This window comes from Alexandromys fortis, unplaced genomic scaffold (genome assembly GCF_014885135.2).
Source record: "Alexandromys fortis isolate MF-2015 unplaced genomic scaffold, M_Fortis_MF-2015_v1.1 scaffold_70, whole genome shotgun sequence".
Classification (NCBI taxonomy): Eukaryota; Metazoa; Chordata; class Mammalia; order Rodentia; family Cricetidae; genus Alexandromys; species Alexandromys fortis.
Window position 1 is genome coordinate 8,128,882 of NW_026067955.1, and position 20,340 is coordinate 8,149,221.

General features: G+C 51.1%; 1 protein-coding gene across 3 annotated transcripts in view; it reads left to right on the forward strand.

Annotated features, from left to right (window-relative positions):
- The first annotated feature begins 1,250 nt into the window (after positions 1 to 1,250).
- The window catches only part of Igdcc4 (immunoglobulin superfamily DCC subclass member 4), a 36,105-nt gene continuing 17,015 nt past the window's right edge, over positions 1,251 to 20,340 (forward strand). For 2 of the 3 annotated variants that reach the window (XM_050152039.1, XM_050152040.1), the window contains exons 1-4: positions 1,251 to 1,376; positions 12,827 to 13,180; positions 14,108 to 14,249; positions 19,528 to 19,664. In XM_050152039.1, coding sequence (XP_050007996.1) covers positions 1,313 to 1,376; positions 12,827 to 13,180; positions 14,108 to 14,249; positions 19,528 to 19,664 — 697 coding nt within the window. In that variant the 5' untranslated portion in view covers positions 1,251 to 1,312. The remainder of the gene's footprint in view (positions 1,377 to 12,826; positions 13,181 to 14,107; positions 14,250 to 19,527; positions 19,665 to 20,340) is intronic. The other variant, XM_050152041.1, reaches the window with a different exon arrangement.

The window sequence follows — 20,340 nt, forward strand, 5'->3', positions numbered from 1 at the left end:
TTTATTTACTTATTATGTATTGGTGTTTCGCCTGCATGTATGTCTGTGTAAGAATGCCAGATCCCCTGGAACTGGAGTTACAGACAGTTATGAACTGCGATATGGGTGCTGGGAATTGAATCTAGAGCCTTTGGAGGAGTGGCCAGGACTCTTAACCACTGAGCCATCTCTCCAGCCCCTTGGTTTTGTTTTTCAAGGTTCGTTTTATAATTGTAGGCAGTTGTGTGTCTGCCTGTAGGTACTAGTGTCACAGAGGCCAAAGGTATCAGAACTCCCAGAGCGAGAGTTACAGAGTGATGTGAGCTGCCCGAGTGGGTGCTGGAACCCAAACCTAGGTCCTCTGCAAACGCAATAAGCACTCTAGCCAGTGATCCATCTCTTCAGTCTCAAATGTGGCATTTTAAACAGCCATTGTGTGTGCATTCCTCTCCCCAGTCCAGCCTGACAGGACACTGAGGCAAGTGACCTGGCTATGTCAATTAGAGAAATGTGGAGAAGACCTGAAAATGAGAACCACACAATGGGACGGAAAAGGTGAAGAGGACCCAACACCACAGGGGCAGGCCCTGCACCTGCTGCTCTAAGCCTCCTGCCCTCACAAAGTCCACCTTCAAAGCCCCAGTACTCCCAGCATGCAGGTGGGTAAAATGGGAGCAAGCAAGTCTTCATTGTCCCTCAAGAGAGGCGGAACACAGTCCGGACTGGGTTGGCAACTGAGGAGGAAGGAAGGAAGGCAAGAGAACCTTCAGCTTGGGATGACAGAGGTAGAGGGACTGTGGTATCATCTCCTGTGGGTCTGTTGGTATAACCTGTGGAGAAGCTAAGCAGGATTCAGGTCAAGACGTGAGGTGGAAAAAGACAGAGCCTCAGTGAATTGGCCTCCACTGAGCCTAGAACAGAGATGGAGGAGACCCTGAGGTAGGGTCATGACAAGGACAAGATCCAGAGGCTCAGGTGAAAAGATGAACAGAAAGAAGCCGGAGGTGACCAGGAGGGAGAGCAGAAGGCGCCGCGTGCAGAGTGGGGCGCAGGAGCAGTTCGGTGGTGCCCTGGCGCGGGGTCCCCTGTGGGGCACGGTGGCCACACTGGCCGGACGCCCCCACGCGGGCCGCTCGCCCAAGATGGCGATAGAGGGGCGGGCGAAGTGGCCGCGGCCCCGGCCCCCGCGCCGGCCCCCGCTCGGGCCCGGGCCCCGGAGGCCGCGCCCCCGCCCGCGGCGCCGCGCCTCCCGGAGCCACTGACGCCCGGCGCGCCCTCCCCCGGCGGCGGCCCAGGCGCCCGGACGCGGCGGCGGCGGCCCAAGCCCGGCCCTATGGCGCGGGCGGACACGGGCCGCGGGCTCCTGGCGCTGACCTTCTGCCTGCTGTCCGCGCGCGGTAAGGGCCCGGGTGGCCGCAGTCGCGAGTGGGCGTCCCCAGCGCCCGCGATGTTTGCACGCCGGGGGCTGCGGGGACTTGCCCGCAGGGGGTGTGTGTGTCCTTGCTGTGTCCGTGCGTGTCCCCCTGCGCGTGGACCTTGTGTGTGTGAGCTGTGCGTGTCCGTGTGTCGGGGTGGGGGTGTCCTGCGGGAGAATGTGTCCTCAGCGCGTGCCCAAGGAGCCGGGTGGCATCGCCGGCGCGCGGGTGGCTGCGGCGCTGGTAGCTCTAAGCGGGGCGTGCTTCTGCCCGCCTGCACGCTTCTCGCGGTCGCGAGTGTGCCTGAGAGAGCAGGCGGGGCGGGAGTGTGCTCTTACACCTCCATTTGTGTCGGGTGCGTGTGTAACTGGATGCGGCTGAGCTAATATTTGGCCTTGGCTTTTGGGGAGTGTCCTTGCTCGTGGTGGGGGCGGCGGTGAGAAAAACCACACTCAACTTTGCCCAGTGGGTGTGGCCCCTGGGGCCAGCTAGAGCGGTAGGGGAATCTGGGGTTGTTGTGGATCCAGACCTGGGGTTCGGAGAGGGTTGGGGGAAGGGCAGGAAACCAGTTGCTTTAGTGAACAGACCCAACATTTGGTCTCTGGATGGGACGCGTGTCACTCCTGCCCCACCCCAAAGGGCGGACAGGGGAAGCGTGGACGAGGTCAGCAAGGCCCCCTCTAGTCTCCCGGTCCTAGCGTAGGGTAGGGTCAGGGGTAAAGATCGCAACTGTACACATCGGAGAAAGGGCTGGGAGGGAGTAACGAAGTGTCCAAGTGTGTGTGCTTGAGCTGCTTCTGCCACCCCTGGGTCCTCTGACTCTCAGTGGGATGTGCGTTTGCGGGGCGGCCCAAGGGAGGTTAGGTGGTAGGGCCGCGAGGGGGATGGGCTGCCCGCTTTGTTCGATTACTTCTTGCCTTCCCTGCCGAGGGGGGAGTTGAGGATGTGTCCGGGGCGAGTCGGGGAGGGACTTGGCAGTGGGGGTGGGGAGGGGGATTTTTCTCCAGCTGCTGCGGCTTTCCAGAGAGACTGGGCCAGGCCACGTGGGAGGGAGGCAGGGAGGACGGCGGGAGTGGGTTGGGGGGGGGGGGGGGAAGGAGCCTCGCCGGGCCAACCCCAGGCCCATCTCCAGGAAAACAGCATGTGGCAGAGTGCTGGAAACAGCTCGGACCCTAGCTCACCCAGCCAGACACGCCCCTTTCCCTCTGAGACCGTGGACCCGGCTCGAAGCCGGTGGTGGCCGCTCGGTGCGTGGGGCTGGCTGGGCGGCAGAAGCTGGGGGCCCGGGAGTTGTCAGGTGAATGTGGCGCGGGCAAATGTCAGAGAGGTGTCTGTCTTCCTGGAGCCCAAAGGATTAGGAATAGTTGCGTGTCCCCTCCTCCTCCGGCTCTTCCCAAAGCTCCAGTAACGCGGGATCCTGGCTGGCAATCGCACTCGCGCTTTATTAAGTACTTCTGAGGCCTCGGGCCGGGGCACCGGAGAAAGTCTGGAGACTGGCCTTCTCCTGCCCTCCACTACACAGGCAGAGAGCAGAGTGCACTGAGAGTCTTCCTGGCCTCCTGAACGACTAACAGCAACTACTATTCTCGCCCTGGCTTAACCTCCTCTGAGTGTTTAAGCCTCTGCAGTCTGTGGACACCCCTTTGGAGTAGAGGTCATCCATTCTTTCACAGTGTTTGTTGGGCTGTCTTTATAGGTTAACGTTTGCCTGATGCCCAGAATGTTGCAAACAAGGTCCTAGCGGCAGGCTGTCAGTCTTAGGGTCAGGGTCGGAGGCCAGGACTGGCAAGGTGCTGCGGAAGAGAGGCTCCTAAGCCATACTGGGAAGATCAGGAAAGGTTCTGAAGAAATTGATGGAAAGAGGAAGAGCCAGCCCCGCAGAGGGAGGAGTCTTCCAGATCAAGCAGGGGGTGCCAATACTGGGAGGAGATTTCGTTCACATCGTTGCATCAAGCTAAATCTGGCTGCCGGTTAGAATACGGGGTGGGGGTGGGGCAGATGGGGCAGGGGTGGGCTACTAGCGTGTCAAGAGAGGAGGCTAAGGAAGGAACTAGTCCCAGCTCGCAAAGAGCAGTGTTAGTCCCACCAAGTCTGGTCTGAGACCCTCCTACCCCTCTACGGGCAGGTTTTCAGACCAGCTTTGCATCAGCTCACGGTAGCCTGCGTGGAAGATGGACGGTGCAGGGTGAGACAAGAAGCCCTCCTGGGGAGGAGGTGGGGATACAGGAGACAGAGTGGTGGCAGCTAGTGGCTTGCATGGCCAAGAGGCACTGGATTCTAGAGATATTAAGGAAATGGAATGGGAAGGGTGTGAGCATAGATCAGTGGGTTTTTTCTTTGTTATCAGTTTTTAAATCTGTGTATGGGCATTTTGCCTGCAAATATGTCTGTGCACCACATGTGTGCCCAGTGCCTGTGGAAACCAGATGACAGTGTCAGACTCCTTGGAATTGGAGCTACAGATGGTTGTGAGCCATCATGTGGATGCTGGGAGCTTAACCCAGGTCCTCCGGAAGAGTAGCCAGTGTTTTTAACCACTGGGCCGTCTCTCCCGCACCTATAGATATAGTCTATTAGGAGCGAAGAAGAAAGTCAAACATAATAGTCTTCCCAGAAAAGTCAGTGTGGGCCAGAGTGAAGGGCTGGGGCTGGGTTAGGACAATGCCCAGTCCTTTGACCTAGCCTATGGGTCAGAGGTTGTGGCTGTGAGCTCTTAGGAATAAGATTTCCACCTGAGGGTAGAGGCAGGAAGCTGTGCTCGTTTACCATATGAAGGAGTGGGGCTCCCCCTTCCACTCAAATTAAAATTCGGGGCTTGGGGGACCCAGAGAGCTCTGAGAACATAGGAGACTTTACCTCACCTGGAAGCCTCCTCCCTGTCATCCCTGTCTCAGCCTTGAGACTCAGGCCCTTCCTAGAAGTCAACACTAGAAGCGTTTTGTTTGTTTGTTTTGAGACAGGGTTGTAGCCCTGGCTGTCCTGGGACTTGCTCTGTAGACCAGGCTGGCCTGGAACTCAAGAGATCTGCCTGCCTCTGCTGCCCCCCCCCACCGTGTACTGGGACTAAAGATGAGGAAGCTTCTTTTGATAATGATTCTTGCAGGGAATTGACCTAGACCTTCGTGTGAACCTGTGTGTTTTTCTATGGCCTCATTAATCACATGTTGATATATGGATATTTTCCTGACAGTATCTCTTTCAAACTAAGAAATCTCATGATCATCATGTAATGTCAGCACTCAAAGAGACATAGGAAACTGGGCATTCTGGTGCCTCTCTGTAACCCTAGTGCTTGGAAGACTGAGGCAGGAGGATTGCTGTGAGTTAAGTGCCAGCCTGGGCTACATAGCGACTCAAGTTACTCCCGTCAAAAAATAGAAAGTAATAGAAAGAATTTATTGTGAGTCCATTTTACAGATGAGAAGTCTGTGTGGCTTTCTGACGTTACTCAGTTAGAAACTGATCTTGGGTTCTACCAGTCTCCTGGCTCCTTTTTGTAAGACTGCCCAGTCACTCTTCCCAGGGATCTGGGAACATAACAAGCTCGCCCCTCTGCACTTCTTCCGTAAGACAAGTTAGCAGCTTTAGACCTGAGTTTTCTCTCTGGCTGGTCCGAGGATGTGGGATTCTTTTGCTCGTCTCCTGTTCACTCCACGGTCTCTGAGGTACAGCATCCAGATTTGGAATTCCAGATGCAGAACACATGTGGCTGCCAGACAGGCCTGGGGCTCCCAGGGGGGCAGGGGGAAGAATTGATGGGATGGAAAGTGGGGTTCAGGAAGGAAAACCAGAAAGGTTACCCTGGGGTCCTGCATTCTCCTCTGGCCAGGCCAGCTGTAGGACTTCTGTAGCTGTGGAGGAACCACGAGGTCACTGGGGTCAAGGAAGCCAAGGGCCAATAAGCTTTCTCCCAGGTGCAAGTCAGGGCTCCTGCTCACCTAAATAGGGGGTCTCTTTCTTGTTGTGAGGACAGAGCTATGACACCCATCAACAGTTCATATGCGGAGCAGGATGAACTCAGAAGAAATCCTTTTTTTTTTCTAAATATTTATTTGTTTATTATGTACACAGTGTTCAGCCTGTATATATACCTACATGCGAGAAGAGGTCCCCAGATCTCACTATAGATGGTCGTGAACCATCATGGGGTTGCTGAGAATTGAACTCAGGACCTCTGGAAGAGCAGTCAGTTCCCTTAACGTCTGAGCATCTCTCCAGCCCAGAAGAAATACTTTTAAGCATATGAGATGTATAACAGAACCAGCAAGCTAAATGATTCCCTGCCTTAATGATATTTAGACAAAATTTTACTATGAATTTGCTGTTCTGTTTCTGTGTGGTTTTAGTTTGCTTGTTTCAGACAGGCCCCTTGTAGCCCAAGCTGGCCTTGAACTTACTATATAGCTTTGAACTTCTGATTTTTCTGCTTCTACCCGCTGAGTGTTGGGATTGCAGGGCTTACCAACACATGCAGTTTATACAGTGTTGGGACTAAACCCAGGGTTTCATGCATGCTAGGTAAGCATTCTACCGGCCAAACATATCCCCAGCCCCCAGTCTAGGTGGTTTTAAAGCATTTTATTAGGTGTCTAATAATAATATCCCAGGCAGATTCTGTCTGTATTATTCAGATTGTTCCTAACTCTGAAGGGATTTACTGTATTTTCACAGATAACAAAGCCAAGGCTTGGACAGGCATAAGGGTAGAATTCTATGATATGCTTGAGAGGGTCTGCATGTCTACACAGCTATTTAAGTAGAGGATCTGCTCTACACAGGACACTGTTAATAGATGCTAAAGCCTAAAGGACAACTAGGAATTAACCCTAAGAGACTGTGAAAGACAAGCCAAAAACAGGGCCAGGGTTGTTGCTCAGTTGGTAGAGTGCTGTGCCCAGCATGCCACTGGCCCTGTGACCCAACCTGTGATCCAACCTGTAATCCCAGCACTTGGGAGGTAGAGGCAGGGGGACAGAAGTTCAGGGTCATTCTCAGCTGCATATAGAGTTCAAGAACAGCCTGAGTTACATGAGACACAGGTCTCAAAAATGGTCTGGAGTGGTAACTGCAGCAATCTAGGCGCGCAGTTTCCTCGAGGCTGGAAGAAGTGCGGGGACAAGTGTCCTAATCAGACTGTTCCAAAGCCGTTCTACGAAGAAGTAGCCAGGGGAACCACAAGGCGTTCACTTGGGGGTGGCTTGTTTTATATGGCTTGGTGGGCACAAATATTGGGGACCACGGGGAGGCAGGCCATGTTGAATGTGGCTTTGTGATCACCCCAGATGACACTGAGTCTCTGGATTGGAGAGAGAGAGAGAGAGAGAGAGAGAGAGAGAGAGAGAGAGAGAGAGGACTGAGGCCTTTCTTGTGTCCATGGCACCTTTTCAGACCCCGCGTCCAGCTGTTGGAGGGAGGGACTTAGTATGTGGTGAGGATGGTGGCCAAGGCTCTGGAAGAAACTGCCTTGTGTTTCTTGGGAAAGAAGAATGGCCTATGGTGTCAGGGAGGACAGCGAGGAAACTCTGATGTTTGGCCTTACTCTCCCTTCCTCACCTACATGCCCTGTCCTTCTTGAACATTCCCTGGAGAATGGAACCCCACTCAGGCTCCTGATGACTTCACGGAATAACTCCAGCCAGATCCTGGAACACTATAGCAAATTGCCTTCCTGACTAGGTTCTCACTGGTCTCATAAAAATCTAACTTGTCCTCCTAAGTGGGCAAAAGAGTTTCTCAGAGCCCAACATGGTGGCACAAAACTGTATAAGAAGCAGGGGCAAGATTGGGCAGTCGTGGCACATGCCTTTAATCCCAGCACTTGGGAGGCAGAGGCAAGCTGATCTCTGTGGGCTCGCAGTCAACCTGATCTACAGAGTGAGTTTCAGAACACCTAGGGCTGTTATACAGAGAAACCCTGTCTCAAAAATCCAGAGGTGGGGGGGAGAAAAAGTAGAGGCAGGAGGGTCAAGGACAGCCTGGGCCACATAGTGAGACCAGGTCTCAGAGAAGAGAGAGAGAGAGAGAGAGAGAGAGAGAGAGAGAGAGAGAGAGAGAAATATCCGTTTGAAAAATGAGATTGAGGGGCTGGGGAGAGGGCTCAGTGGTTAAGAACATTGGCTGCTCTCCCAAAGGACCCAGGTTCAGTCCCCAGCAGCTCACAACTGTCTGTAACTCCAGCTCCAGGGGATTCGACCCCTTCATAGAGACATACATACAGGCAAAACCACTAGTACCCATAAAATAAAAATAAATTTAAAAAAAAAAGAAGAAAAAACAAAACAAAACAAAGAAAAAGAAAAATAAGATTGAGGGCCAGGGAAGGTGGGGAAAGCCTGTAACCCTAGCCCTTAGGTGGCAGAGGTAGGGGATCTCTGTAAGTTTACCTTACCATGTGAGTTCCAGGACAGACAGAGCTAAGTCAAAAAACCCTGTCTCGGAAGAAAGAGAGAAAGGAAGAAAGGAAAGAAGGAAGGAAGGAAGGAAGGGAGGGAGGGAGGGAGGGAGGGAGGGAGGGAGAGAGAGAGAGAGAGAGAGAGAGAGAGAGAGAGAGAGAGAGAGAAGGAAAGAAGACTGAAAATGGCCAGGGGATCCCCCAAACAGAAGTTCTTTATCTCTGTTAGGGGATTGAGGGGAAACCCCTGGAGTCTAAAGACTGGTGATCAGCAAGCGTCTCTGATGCCTGCAGTGTGCTAGAGAAGAACAGGAAAACACTTGGACACAAGACTTGGGCATCAGCCATGCAGTGGGTGGGGGAGCAAGGTCCCTTGGACAAGTAAGGTCCACCCACTTTCAGTCACCACTCTTACAGGTTTGGTGGCAGAGGAATCATACTTTTGGTTTTGTTTTGTTTAGTTTTTCAAGTCAGGATTTCTCTGTGTAACAGCCCTGGCTCTTCCAGAATGCCCACTGTAGACTAGGCTGGCCTTGAACTCACAGAGCTCCACCTGCCTCTGATTTGGTTTTAATTACCCCAGACTGGAGTTGAATTTCCTACGTCATTGTGGGTGACCTTGAACTTTATGTACGCTTGTTAGGAATTGAATTTAGGGGCTCAAACATATTAGGCAAGTACTCTTTTCTTTCCTCTTTGTTTTGTTTTTGTTTTTCAAGACAGGGTTTCTCTGTTCAACAACCCTAACTGTCCTAGAACTCACTTTGTAGACAGAGATCTACCTACCTCTGTCTCTTAAGTGCTGGGATTAAAGTCGTGTGCCACCAAATCCAAGTTTTTGGGTTTTTTTGTTTTGTTTTGTGTTTTTGGGTTTTTTTTTTTTTTAATATTTATTTATTATCTATACAATATTCTGTCTGTGTGTATGTCTGCAGGCCAGAAGAGGGCACCAGACATCATTACAGATGGTTGTGAGCCACCATGTGGTTGCTGGGAATTGAACTCAGGACCTTTGGAATAGCAGGCAATGCTCTTAACCACTGAGCCATCTCTCCAGCCCATGTTTTTGGGGTTTTTGGTAAGCACTCTTATCACTGAGCCATGTTTCTAGCCTGCTCTTGAACTTCTAATCCCCCTGCCTCCACCTCCCTAGGGCAGATATTTCCTATTTCAGGTGTGTAGCTCTAAGCCGCAATTACCCAGAGCTGGGGATCAACCCCAGATCCCCCAGCATGCTAGGCCTGAGCTACTACTTCCCTAGCCCAAGAAGTTTGATGCAAATGTTTGAGTTTGGAGATTTCCCTGTTTAAGGCTGGAAAACGGAGACAGAAAGGGAGAAAAGGAGCTAAGCCACGGTTGTGCAAGAAACTTTTGGCCCTAAAGTCCTGGAGAAGACCAAATGATGGCTGGAGCACGACGTTTGTTTCAGCACTAGCTTAAGAGACTCGCAAATGGCATGGGAAAAACTTTCCTAGAGGAAGGCAGGTCTCCTGAAGGGAGGCCGGCATCCCGGCAGAGCTCCCTGGGAAGTCTCTTTCTCAGGAGCATCTCCCCCACACCCCTTCCGGGTTCATCTCCTGAAAGTCAGACCGTTTGCTCAGCTCTCCCCACCACACCACTGTGTCTGGTCCCTAGTTTCTTCATCCGTGGACTGGACCTTGAACTTGGGGAAGTTGCCACCGAAATGGGTCCATTAGGCTGCGGCACAGTGCTGCTGCCTCTCTGAGACGGACCCCTGTCCTTCTGTGTCTTCATCCCTGTGGGTTTCCCTGATTCCGCCTAGCTGGGCTCCTCTGAGGTAGTCAAGCCAGACATCTGCTGATCCATGAATATTCAGGAAGGGAACTGGAGCTCCTGGGGCCCCCCTGCCAACCACCAGCCCCTCTGGCGGCTGTCCTGCCCGCCTGAGCCCAGGCTGCTGACATACCCAGCAGCTGCTCGGGCCCCAACTGTTCACATTGTTTGTTCAGCGCGGCAGGGGATTTTCCAAGCCCCGGACGTGCTTTAGGGGGTGGGGAGGCTGCCAGAGGGCTCGAGGATTCGTGTTTTGTGGGTCTTTTTCTCCTCTGAAACCCAAGCCTGCAGTTCTGCCTCGGGACTAGAGCATTTGAAGCTGCTGGGCTGAGAGCCCATGCTTGCCTTCCACAACTCTGAATTTGAATCGTGGAATCTAGGGCTTTAGAAGAACAGAAAGGACTGGGTGCTAAGGGCCGCAAAGAGCATTTGTGTACCTCCTTGCCGTGTGCCCAGGGTCTTAAAGAATGCGCCTCTGCAGCTTCGGGTGCAGCCGTGTGGTGAGCTTTTGCCTAACCTTACAAAGCCGTTAGTGCTATCCCCAGCACCCCACCAAAAGAGAATGAGCCCCTCTACTTCTTGAGCGATGTCCTTCACGCCCTGGGCTGAACCTCTGACGTGCAGCACTTGGTTGATTCTCAGAGGCTCAGTAGCACCTGCATTTTAAATGTGTGGAAACTGAGTCCCAGAGAGGACAGCGGCTGTGAAGACAGCTGGAAGTTGAAGCGGCAAAACTGAGACCTTGATCTCTCTGTCTCCATCTGTGTGTGTGTGCGCTTGCGCGCGCGTGTGTGTTGTTTGTGATGTATGTACGTGTTCACGTGTAAGTGTACATGCAGAGTCAGAGGTCATTGTCTTTTTTTTTTTAAGAGAGGGCATGGATGAGATGGGGTTCACTGAGGATAACACATAGCAAGCAGCTATACCAGGATGCTACAGCTGGGGGGGGGTGAGGAGTGGCAGCAAGGTGAACCCTTTATTCACTCCCAGCTCTCTGCTAGTGCTAGCCGTGTCCTGGCATCACTCGTACAAATCCTGCCTTTCGAGCGACTTCATAGCGAAAAATAAATAGAAAGAAAGAAAAGTTTAGAGTTGCTTATTGTATTTGATGTGTATGAGTGTTTTGCTTGTGTATGTATGTGTTATGGCATATACAGGCAAAATGCCTATATACATAAAATTAATAATAACAACAATAATATAGGGGAGGAAAAAGGCAGTCCTAGCTGGCTGAGGCAAGGGATGAGGGAAGGAATGTGAAGGATGGAGAGTCAGCAGGAAGCTGACTGGACCACTGTGCTCACGCTCTGTATGTGTTCAACTGCATGGACCTCAGATCCCTTAGAACTGGAGTTATAAATGTTTGTGAGCCACCATGTGGGTGCTGGGACTTGAACTCGGTCCTATGCAAGAGTAATAGCCTTAATGTCTGAACCATCTCTCCAGTCCCCCCCCCCCTTTTTTTTCTGAGACAGGGTTTCTCTGTGTAGCTCTGGCTGTCCTGAAACTTGTTCTGTAGACCAGGCTGGCCTTGAACTCACAGAGATCCACCTGCCTCTGCCTCCCAAGAGTGCTGAGATTAAATGTGTGCACTGCTGTCTAGCTCATGGACTATCTTATTCTTTGAATGCTATGGGGAGGAAGTAATAGGGACACAGAGGAGTCTAGGTGTTGACCAGCGTGGCAGACAGAAGAACATGTATGCAGGGGAACACAGATGAAACCGTGTGGGATGTGTATGGGATGGTGCTGTGTTTTCTCCAGAACCAATATCTCTGTACCATTGAAAAAGCTGAGACCTGGAAGAAGTGCTTAGCTGAAGGCATACATCTCCCAGAATGCCTAGCCTTCCTGCTTCGTGTGGCTCTGTCACTCCGGACTTGCCTCATACTGAGGATGTCATCTCCATCCTTGGTCTGGTCAGGGGAGACCTTGGGCTACTGAGTTTATGGGACGGGGGGATAGCAGTTCAGTTGTGATGATGGACTCACATGGGGAACTGTTGCTCTATTATGATGATGGGCAGGCCCTGTTGAAGCATTAATTATGACAAGAAATATTTTCCTCTGTGATTTTTGTCTTGATTCAGGGTAGTGTGTGATCCTCCTTCTTTTCCCTTTGTGGCAGGGGCAGTGTTAGGGTCTACAGGCAGTATGTGCGTGTGCACACACACATACACACACGCACACACATACACATACACGTGTGCGCACACACATGTACACACACATACACACATGCACGCATGCTCATACTTGCTTTACCCTCATAGCCCGTTTCCCAGAGTTTTCCACCTACAACATTTTTCTAGCTTGTGGTGTGTATTTAGTTGGGTAATAGTGGTGGAGATGACCCATTGGATTCCAGAAGGAATAAAACCACTGAGCCACCACACAGAGCCAGGCAATGCTGCAGTGGGCATTCATGACAGCCCTAAAGGAAAGAATTGCTATGTATTTCTTAAACCAAGATACAATTTACATAGAATTTGCCACGTGTACGAGTATGCTTTTTTGAGAGAGTTTCATGCAACCCAGGCAGGCATCCAAGTTGCTATATAGCTGAAGACGAAGAGGAACCCGAGCTATTGATCCTCCTGGCTCCATCCCCAGAATTTGGGGATTATAGGTGTGCACCACCCACCTTATGTGGCTCTGGGGTTCAAATCCAGGCCTCGTGTGTGCCGCACCGCACCCTCCACCCTGTGGTTTTTAATATACTAATAAAGTTGTGTTCCTCGACTGCTGTCTAAGCCTAGAACATTTTCACCCCAAGGGAACCTTGTGCTCCTTAGCAGTCGCTCCCCTATTCCTCTCTGCTCAAAATCCTCGGTAACCGTTAATCTCTGGACATTTCCCAGAGATGAACTCACAGAGTTTGTGGCATCTGGTGGCGGGCGGCTTGCACTGGGCATGACACTCCCAGGGTTCCTCTGTGTACCAGCCTGTAGAGCTCTTCGTCCCTTTTGCTGACTGAACAAAACAGCCACCGCTTATCAGGTGGAAAGCAAACATTTAGGTCTGATCTACTGTCCGGCTGTTGTGACAGACTGCAGTGAGTTGGGGTTTGTGGTAGGTGAAGAAGTCACATTCCGGGAAGATGGGACCCAAGAAGGAAGGAACTTCTAGCAAAGGGAGAACTGGCTTTGATAGACAGGGTCTTTCCATAAGTGATTGGTACCAGGTGGTGTGTCTCAGCGACCAGGAGGCCACCCGCCCACAGCCCTGGTGGTTCTTCCTCTTCACAGGGGAGCTGCTGTTGCCCCAGGAGACACCCGTCAAGTTGAGCTGTGATGCAGGGCCACTGCAAGTGGTCCTGGGCCCCCAGCAGGCTGCGGTGCTGGACTGTAGTTTGGGGGCTACTGCTGCTGGACCACCAACCAGAGCGACATGGAGCAAGGATGGGGACACTGTGCTGGAGCATGACCACCTGCACCTGCTACCCAACGGCTCCCTGTGGCTGTCCTCACCTCCAGAACCAGAAGACGGTGCTGATGAGGAAGCTTTTAGAACATGGAAGGTCATTGAGGGCAGCTATTCCTGTCTGGCCCATGGCCCACTGGGAGTTGTGGCCAGCCAGGTTGCTGTGGTTAAGCTTGCCAGTAAGTGCTTGCATCTAGGGTGAAAGTTGAGATTTGGAGACCAAAGGGAAGGGATGGGGTGGGGGTAGAACTATGGTTAGTTACCCACACCGGAACCAGGAGCCCAACCCAGGTTCCCTGCCTCCTGTCCTGTCCTGCTCAGTGGGTCCCTTCCTGCTATTATCTGCCCTTACCATCCAGGGCTCCTTCAACTGTGTCTTCACCCCCTCACCGTCCTTTCCCCACCCTTTGAGTTCTAGTGTATAGGATTAGCTTCACTGCCAGGAAGAGGTCAGGGCCCTAGAGCTGTCTCTTTGTGTTTCCCACCCACACAGCACTGTGCACAGGGATATAGCCGACCCCTATCCATGCTGTGCACAGGGATATAGCCGACCCCTATCCGTGCTGTGCACAGGGATATAGCCAACCCCTATCTGCGCTGTGCACAGGGATATAGCCAACCCCTGTCCTTCTGGCTCTGGACCCTCAGGGCTCTCTAGAGCACATGTTACTAAGAAATGTACCTATGGTATGAGCATGATGGTGATGCTGAGCAGGAGAACCTTGGAATTCACTCAGCACCATCTAAGTAGAAATCCCTGGCCTCCTCTCTCTGCTCCCCACCTGTGTATCCCTTGGCCACCTCCCTCTGCTCCCCAACTGTGTATCCCTTGGCCACCTCCCTCTGCTCCCTACCTGTGTATCCCTTGGCCTCCTCCTTCTGCTCCCCAACTGTGTATCCCTTGGCCTCCTCCTTCTGCTCCCTACCTGTGTATCCCTTGGCCTCCTCCTTCTGTTCCCCAACTGTGTATCCCTTGGCCTCCTCCTTCTGCTCCCCAACTGTGTCTGCCTTGTTCTGGATTTGCTTGGCTCTATGTTCTGTGTCCCTGTGCATACTGTGTTCACGCCCTCACGCTCGTTCCCTCTCCTCACTCTGCTTATCCCCAGCACTCGCTGACTTCTCTCTGCACCCAGAGTCCCAGACCGTGGAGGAGAATGGGACAGCACGCTTTGAATGTCACACGGAGGGGCTGCCAGTCCCCATCATTACTTGGGAAAAGGACCAGGTGACAGTGCCTGAGGAGCCTCGGTGAGTGTCCTGCAAGGGAATCTGCCCCAAAGTGCAGGGCAGAGGGTTCCCGTACATGCTTAGAGCTGGGATTCTTAGAGGCAAGGTGGTTCTATCCACCTAAACTCAACCAAGAGCCAACTGCTAGCCTGACTTCTAGTCAAGTTAGGTTTTTTTCTCTAGAAGAAAAGCCACCAACCAGAACTGGAGGACAGTCTAGAGCCCTCCCGTATTCTGCTGCCTGCTTTACTGGGGCACTAAGTGCCAGGGAGCTATTTACGACCACACCAGGAGCCACTGCAGAGGGCTGGCTTCTGCTCAGATTGCTCTTTCCAAGGTTCCTCTGGAGTTTCTCCCTGGACTCCTTCTCTTCCTGACTCCACTCTACCCTGTCAGGTGCAGACATCTGACCAGGAGGCTACAGGGTCTATCTTGTTTCATCCCCTTCTCTTCCTATAAAAATAGTGGCTTGGTGGAACAATCCAGGCAAAGTTTCAGGTTGGAAGCAAAGCAGAGAACAACCAGGACTTTTTCCCTGCGGTGAGCTCCTGGCAAGTCCAGATACACACATAGCAGGCCAGAACCCTCCCTGCCTCTGTGGCCTCTGGGTTGCCGTCAAGTTGTGGGCCTCACCTATGGATTACACATCTTTGGGGGGGGGGGTGCGGCTCCAAAGATCTCTCCCAGGCATTCCACAGTCCTCTCCTGCATCTGTCTGTCAGCTGTGTCTTTCTCCCCTTCTGCATGGAAGTGAGATCCCCCAGCTCAGAAACACTGACTTCCAAATCACTCCCAAGCACCACGCCCAACTCACTTCATGACTGTTGGGCTGCTCCCAGCCTTGCTGACTTTTGCCCAAATCAGAGTGGAAGGTGTAGAGAAGTCACAGGACACCTGTGATCAGATAGAGTCAACAGATAGGATCGTCGTTGACCTAGTGTAGCTCAGCCTCCACTCGTCCTTCGTGTACCACTTCATTCAGCTCTATCCTACCCATATCTGCAATGAAATGGAAAGGACATTCAATTAAGTTGTAATTTCCCAAAATGTGGTAATTTATAACATGTTAGTTTTTTTTTTTTTATTTTTGAGACAAGGTCTCATTATAATTCAGGCTGGCCTCACACTCAACATTAGCCAAGGGTGATCCTGACCTCCTGGTCTTCCTGTCTGCTGGGTTCAGAATAACAGTTTATGTGGTACTAGTGATGGAACCCAGGGTTTGGAGCATGCTAAGCAAGTATTCTTAGCAACTGAGCTACCTCCTCAGCTCAAAGATACATTTTTATTTATTTTTTTTTAATTTTTTTTTTTTTTAGTTTTTCGAGACAGGGTTTCTCTGTAGCTTTGGAGCCTATCCTGGCACTAGCTCTTGTAGACCAGGCTGGCCTCGAACTCACAGAGATCCACCTGCCTCTGCCTCCCGAGTGCTGGGATTAAAGGCGTGCGCCACCACCGCCCGGCAAAGACACATTTTTAAAATTCATATAAACAAAAAAGAAAGGAGAATTGTCTCATTGCCCAACTACTGTTATTTTCTTTTGGAGGGGATCAATTGTTTGCTTTTTTTCTGACATAGGGTCTTGCTAGGTAGCCCAGGCTGGCCTCAGACTTATGACCTTTCTGCCTCAGTTTCCACAGTCCTGGAATTACAGGCCTCTGCAACCATACTTGGCCCCATTTATTAATTTTTGTTTTTGTTTTTCTCTCATTGTTAGGTTTCTGTTTTGCTTTAAACAGGGTCTCCCTGTGTATCCCAGGCTTGTCCAGACCTCACTATGTAGATCAGGCTGGCCTCAGCAAAACAGTGGGGGATCAGACTTCCCCTCTCAGCATCTAATTCAGGCATCTTCTCATGGTTTACAGGCCTCACCCATGAGGTGAGGCTGCCAGCTCCCAGCTCCAGCAGTGCTTGCCACCAAGTCCTCTGAAAATTGATCCTGGACTATAAATAGCCCAGGCTCACATGCCCTAGCACATTGTGTCAGGGAATAAAGAAATGTCTAAAACAGCAACTCAATTTAGGCCAAGGTATGTATTTTTGCACGTGGCCAGATGTACAAATACGATAGTCGTAAACTCAGCCCAGTGGTTATAGGAGATTATAAACTGAGCATCTGCAGCACAGGGGTACCCTGTCAGGGGAAAAGCACGTATTCTCCAACCAATGATAGTGCTAAACCCAAGGCAATTCCCTGGCGTCTAGTATTTATTTATTTACTTACTTACTTATGTACTTGTTTACTTATTTAAAGGCAGAATCTCAGGAGCCTAGGATAGCCTTGAACTCCTAATTCCCCCACTCCCACTTTCCTAGTGCTGGGACTGCAGGCACGAGCCACCGGGGCCTGTTCACAAGGCGCCGAGGATAGAACCCAGGCTTTTGTCTGTGTTTATCCTACCAGCTGAGCTACAGCCCAGCTCCACTTATATGAATTTCTACTAATAAGGGATACTTTTTCCTCCATAGGAACCAGTCATGAATGAGACTAAAAATTGAATTTGTGTTAAGATGTATGCCAAAATACACAACTTTATAGAATGAGAAGAGAAGCCACTAACGTTTTGAGCATTCCATCCAGGTCCTTTGAAATATATACGAGGTCCATACCTGTATAGATGTGTTTGGAACTGGTAACTTACAGTGTCTCTGTCCCCTGTAGGATGTGAGCTCATGGGAGAGGGTCAGGGCTGTGAAGCTTGCAGGGCAGGACTCACTGGGCCCCTTTTCCGGACAAGAACCCTGTTGCCCAAACACAGCAATCACTCGCTACAATGACACACGTGAGAACCGGTCCTCTCACCCCTCGACACTGCTGCTTGTGTGCGGACATCCTCCGTCACAAAACAAGGGGAAAGGCACACCCTTTGATGTTTCACATTTGAAAATGTCCTCTCCTGGCATTTAGAAGGTTGAGGCAGGAGGATCAGAAGGTCAGGCTCATCCCCAGCTGCACAGAATGAGTTCCAGACCAGCCTGTGATAACCTATCGCAAATAATTATTTATCTCATTTTGTAAAGCTCAACCAGTAAGAATCCCTCACTACACAAGCTTCACTGACCTTGCTTTTTCTTCATCCATCTCAACCTATCATTATCTGTTTTCCAAGACTAGAATTTCTTCCTAAGCGATACTTCGTGACTTCTCCCCTACTAACCAATACATCTCAAACATCTTTCCAGAATCAGAGCTTCCAAAACCACACTGTAGCAAAAACAGAAAAGGTTTAGACAGCCCTGAGCAGTCAGGGTCCCACCTCGCCTCTGGCTTAACTACAGCTCTGTGCCCAAGGAAGAAGCATGTCCACACATGCACACGAAGCTAGGCTCAATGAATGGTTTTCTCTTGGTGCGTGGTACACCATTTTCCTGTCAAGACCGTGACCGTTAGGGTTAGAAAGTGGAGGCAATTAGCTGAGCACTGTCTGGATGGAGAATGGAGAGAAGAGAAAAGGCTGCGGAGCACAGCATGTTAGGTAGAGTCTGGAGTGAGGGAGTCTCACCAGGCACCTGCTTATTTTACCTCATTTTCTCCAGACAGCGGGTTGGGTACCAGCCCAGGTACTTCCCTGCATTCCGTCCTGCTCCGCTGCCCCCACCTCCCTACCTTAGCGCATGTGGGAGTGGATCTGGAGCTGAGGTCAGAGGTTATGGGGGGCAAGGGTTCACCTGGGGGACAGGGAAATGAGTCATATTGCCTCTGTAGGTTTCTAAGCACCTGTCTAGAATGTCTCCCAGGACCCTTCTTCAGTCTCTGGGCCACTCCACTTCTCTGACAGTTGGGTTTTCTCAACCCCTGCTTCTTCAGGAGCAAAGGGTCTTCTTCCAGCACACAACTGCCCTGCCCCCTCTGACTCCACCCAGTTTGTACACCTAAGATTGTCACCACCCGGAGCTGACCACTTCCTGCTTGGTTGAGTATGCTCAGTGCTCACCTTCCCAACCCTTCTGCTCCAGATTTCTCAAGCAAGGTCTCCTGGCCTCCTCATCCCTCCTGGCCCTCCAAACTGTTGTGCAGATTGCTGGGTGGGACCTACTGGAAACCTTATCCGTTCCCTCCCTTAAGTCTCCCTAGCTATAAGTAGTGGGCTAGGAGACCTGGGCTCAAGATGTTTTGGTTTTGTATTATGGTGTCGTGTCATCTAGGCTGGCCTCAAACTCACTACATATTACAGGATGACCTTGAACTTCTCATCCTCCTGCCTCCACCTCCCTAGTGCTGTAATTGCAGGCATGGAGCATCGCTGGTTTATACAGTGCTGAAGATGGAAGCTAGGGCCTGGTGCACGCTACATAAGCACTCTGCTTAACTGAGCCACAATCCCAAGACCCTGGTTTCAGGGTTTAACTGCCCCAGCTTGAAGATCCTAGGTCAACATCCTAATCTGAGATTCTCTTTTGTTACCATAAAATGGAGGTTGTAATTCTCCAGTCTTGTGGGATTCTTCTGAGGGTCAAATGAGATAAGGGGATAAAGGAGTTTTTCTCAGGGAGAGGAAAAGGAAACGCGGTAAGAGGTTAATGGCGGGGGTGGGGGTAGCAGAGAGATGGCTCAGAAGTTAGAATGTGTACAGCCCCTCCAGAGGACCTGAGTTTAGTTTCCAGCATCCATATCAGCTGCTCCAGACTGTCCATAATTCCAGCTCCATCTATAATTCCAGCCCTCTTCTGGTCTGCAGACACCTGATGAACACGTGCACACACCTACGCATACGTAATTTTTAAAAAGTCCAAATTATTAAAAGGGTATGTCTGCATAATAAAAAAATAAGTTCCTCATACACCCAGCTTCCAGGCTCCCAGGTCCCCTCCCCAAAGACAACCTCTGTTTACAGGGACATTCAGTTCACACACAAACTGGTAAGAATTTTAGTCTGGCTCCTGGCCCTGCTGCGTCCCATTTCAGGAAGTCCCCAAACCTGTGAACTCAGGCCAGGCCCAACAGTTTCCAGCCTCTGGCCTTGTGGAAGGGGGGGTGCAGTGAACACCGGCATGTGTTTGTGCACACGTCTGGGACTCACTCGATAGACTCCAAGAAGTGCCAGGGCTAGATGGAAACCTCCTTGATGCTGAACGGTGGGGCTTGCCCAGGAAAGAGGATATATTCAGTGACAGCTACAAGACAGTTGTGCCTTCCTCGATTTCCTCACCCACCTGAGCTGTCACTAAGTCTTCTGGTCTTGGCCAGTCTGTTAGCCGAGGTTGGATCTGACAGTTTTAATTTGCATTTCTGTCACCATGGGCCACCTAGTACATGCCCTTCCCCCACCTCACAGGCTCCTTCTGCTCCTTCTCAAGGCTTATCACTCTTCCCAATGGCGTCCTCCAGATCCTGGATGTCCAGGACAGTGACACAGGCTCCTACCGCTGCGTGGCCACCAATTCCGCCCGCCAGCGCTTCAGCCACGAGGCTTTCCTGAGTGTGGCCCTCAGAGGTAAGGGGATAGGTGAAGAAAACCTGAAGCTTTCTGGGGATGAAAGGGATCAGGCGATCTTCAGACAAATGATTGGATAGTAGTTCTACATGAAGACAGAACTGGGGTTTGAGAACCAAACCCCAACTTCCAGTGGAGGGGTCCTTTCTTCTCACCGGGTGTATGTGTTTCCTAGAATTAGGCAGGAACTGGTGAGCAGACGAGGTATCAAAGGAGAAGTGTCAATGCCTCCATAGTCTCTGGTTCCCTTTCGCCCTCGGGTGCCCTAACTGCCCCACTCTCCCTTTCCTATACCGTCAGTCTGGCTCCTGCCGCTTGTACGCCGGTCCCTTTCTTTCTTTCTTTCTTTCTTTCTTTCTTTCTTTCTTTCTTTCTTTCTTTCTCTTCTTCTTCTTCTTCTAAAATATTTATTTATTTATTATGGATACAATATTCTGTCTGTGTGTATGTCTGCAGGCTAGAAGAGGACACCAGACCTCATTTCAGATGGTTGTGAGCCACCATGTGGTTGCTGGGAATCGAACTCCGGTCCTTTGGAAGAGCACGCAATGCTCTTAACTGCTGAGCCATATCTCCAGCCCCTTCTTCTTCTTCTTCTTCTTCTTCTTCTTCTTCTTCTTCTTCTTCTTCTTCTTCTTCTTCTTCTTCTTCTTCTTCTTCTTCTTCTTCTTCTTCT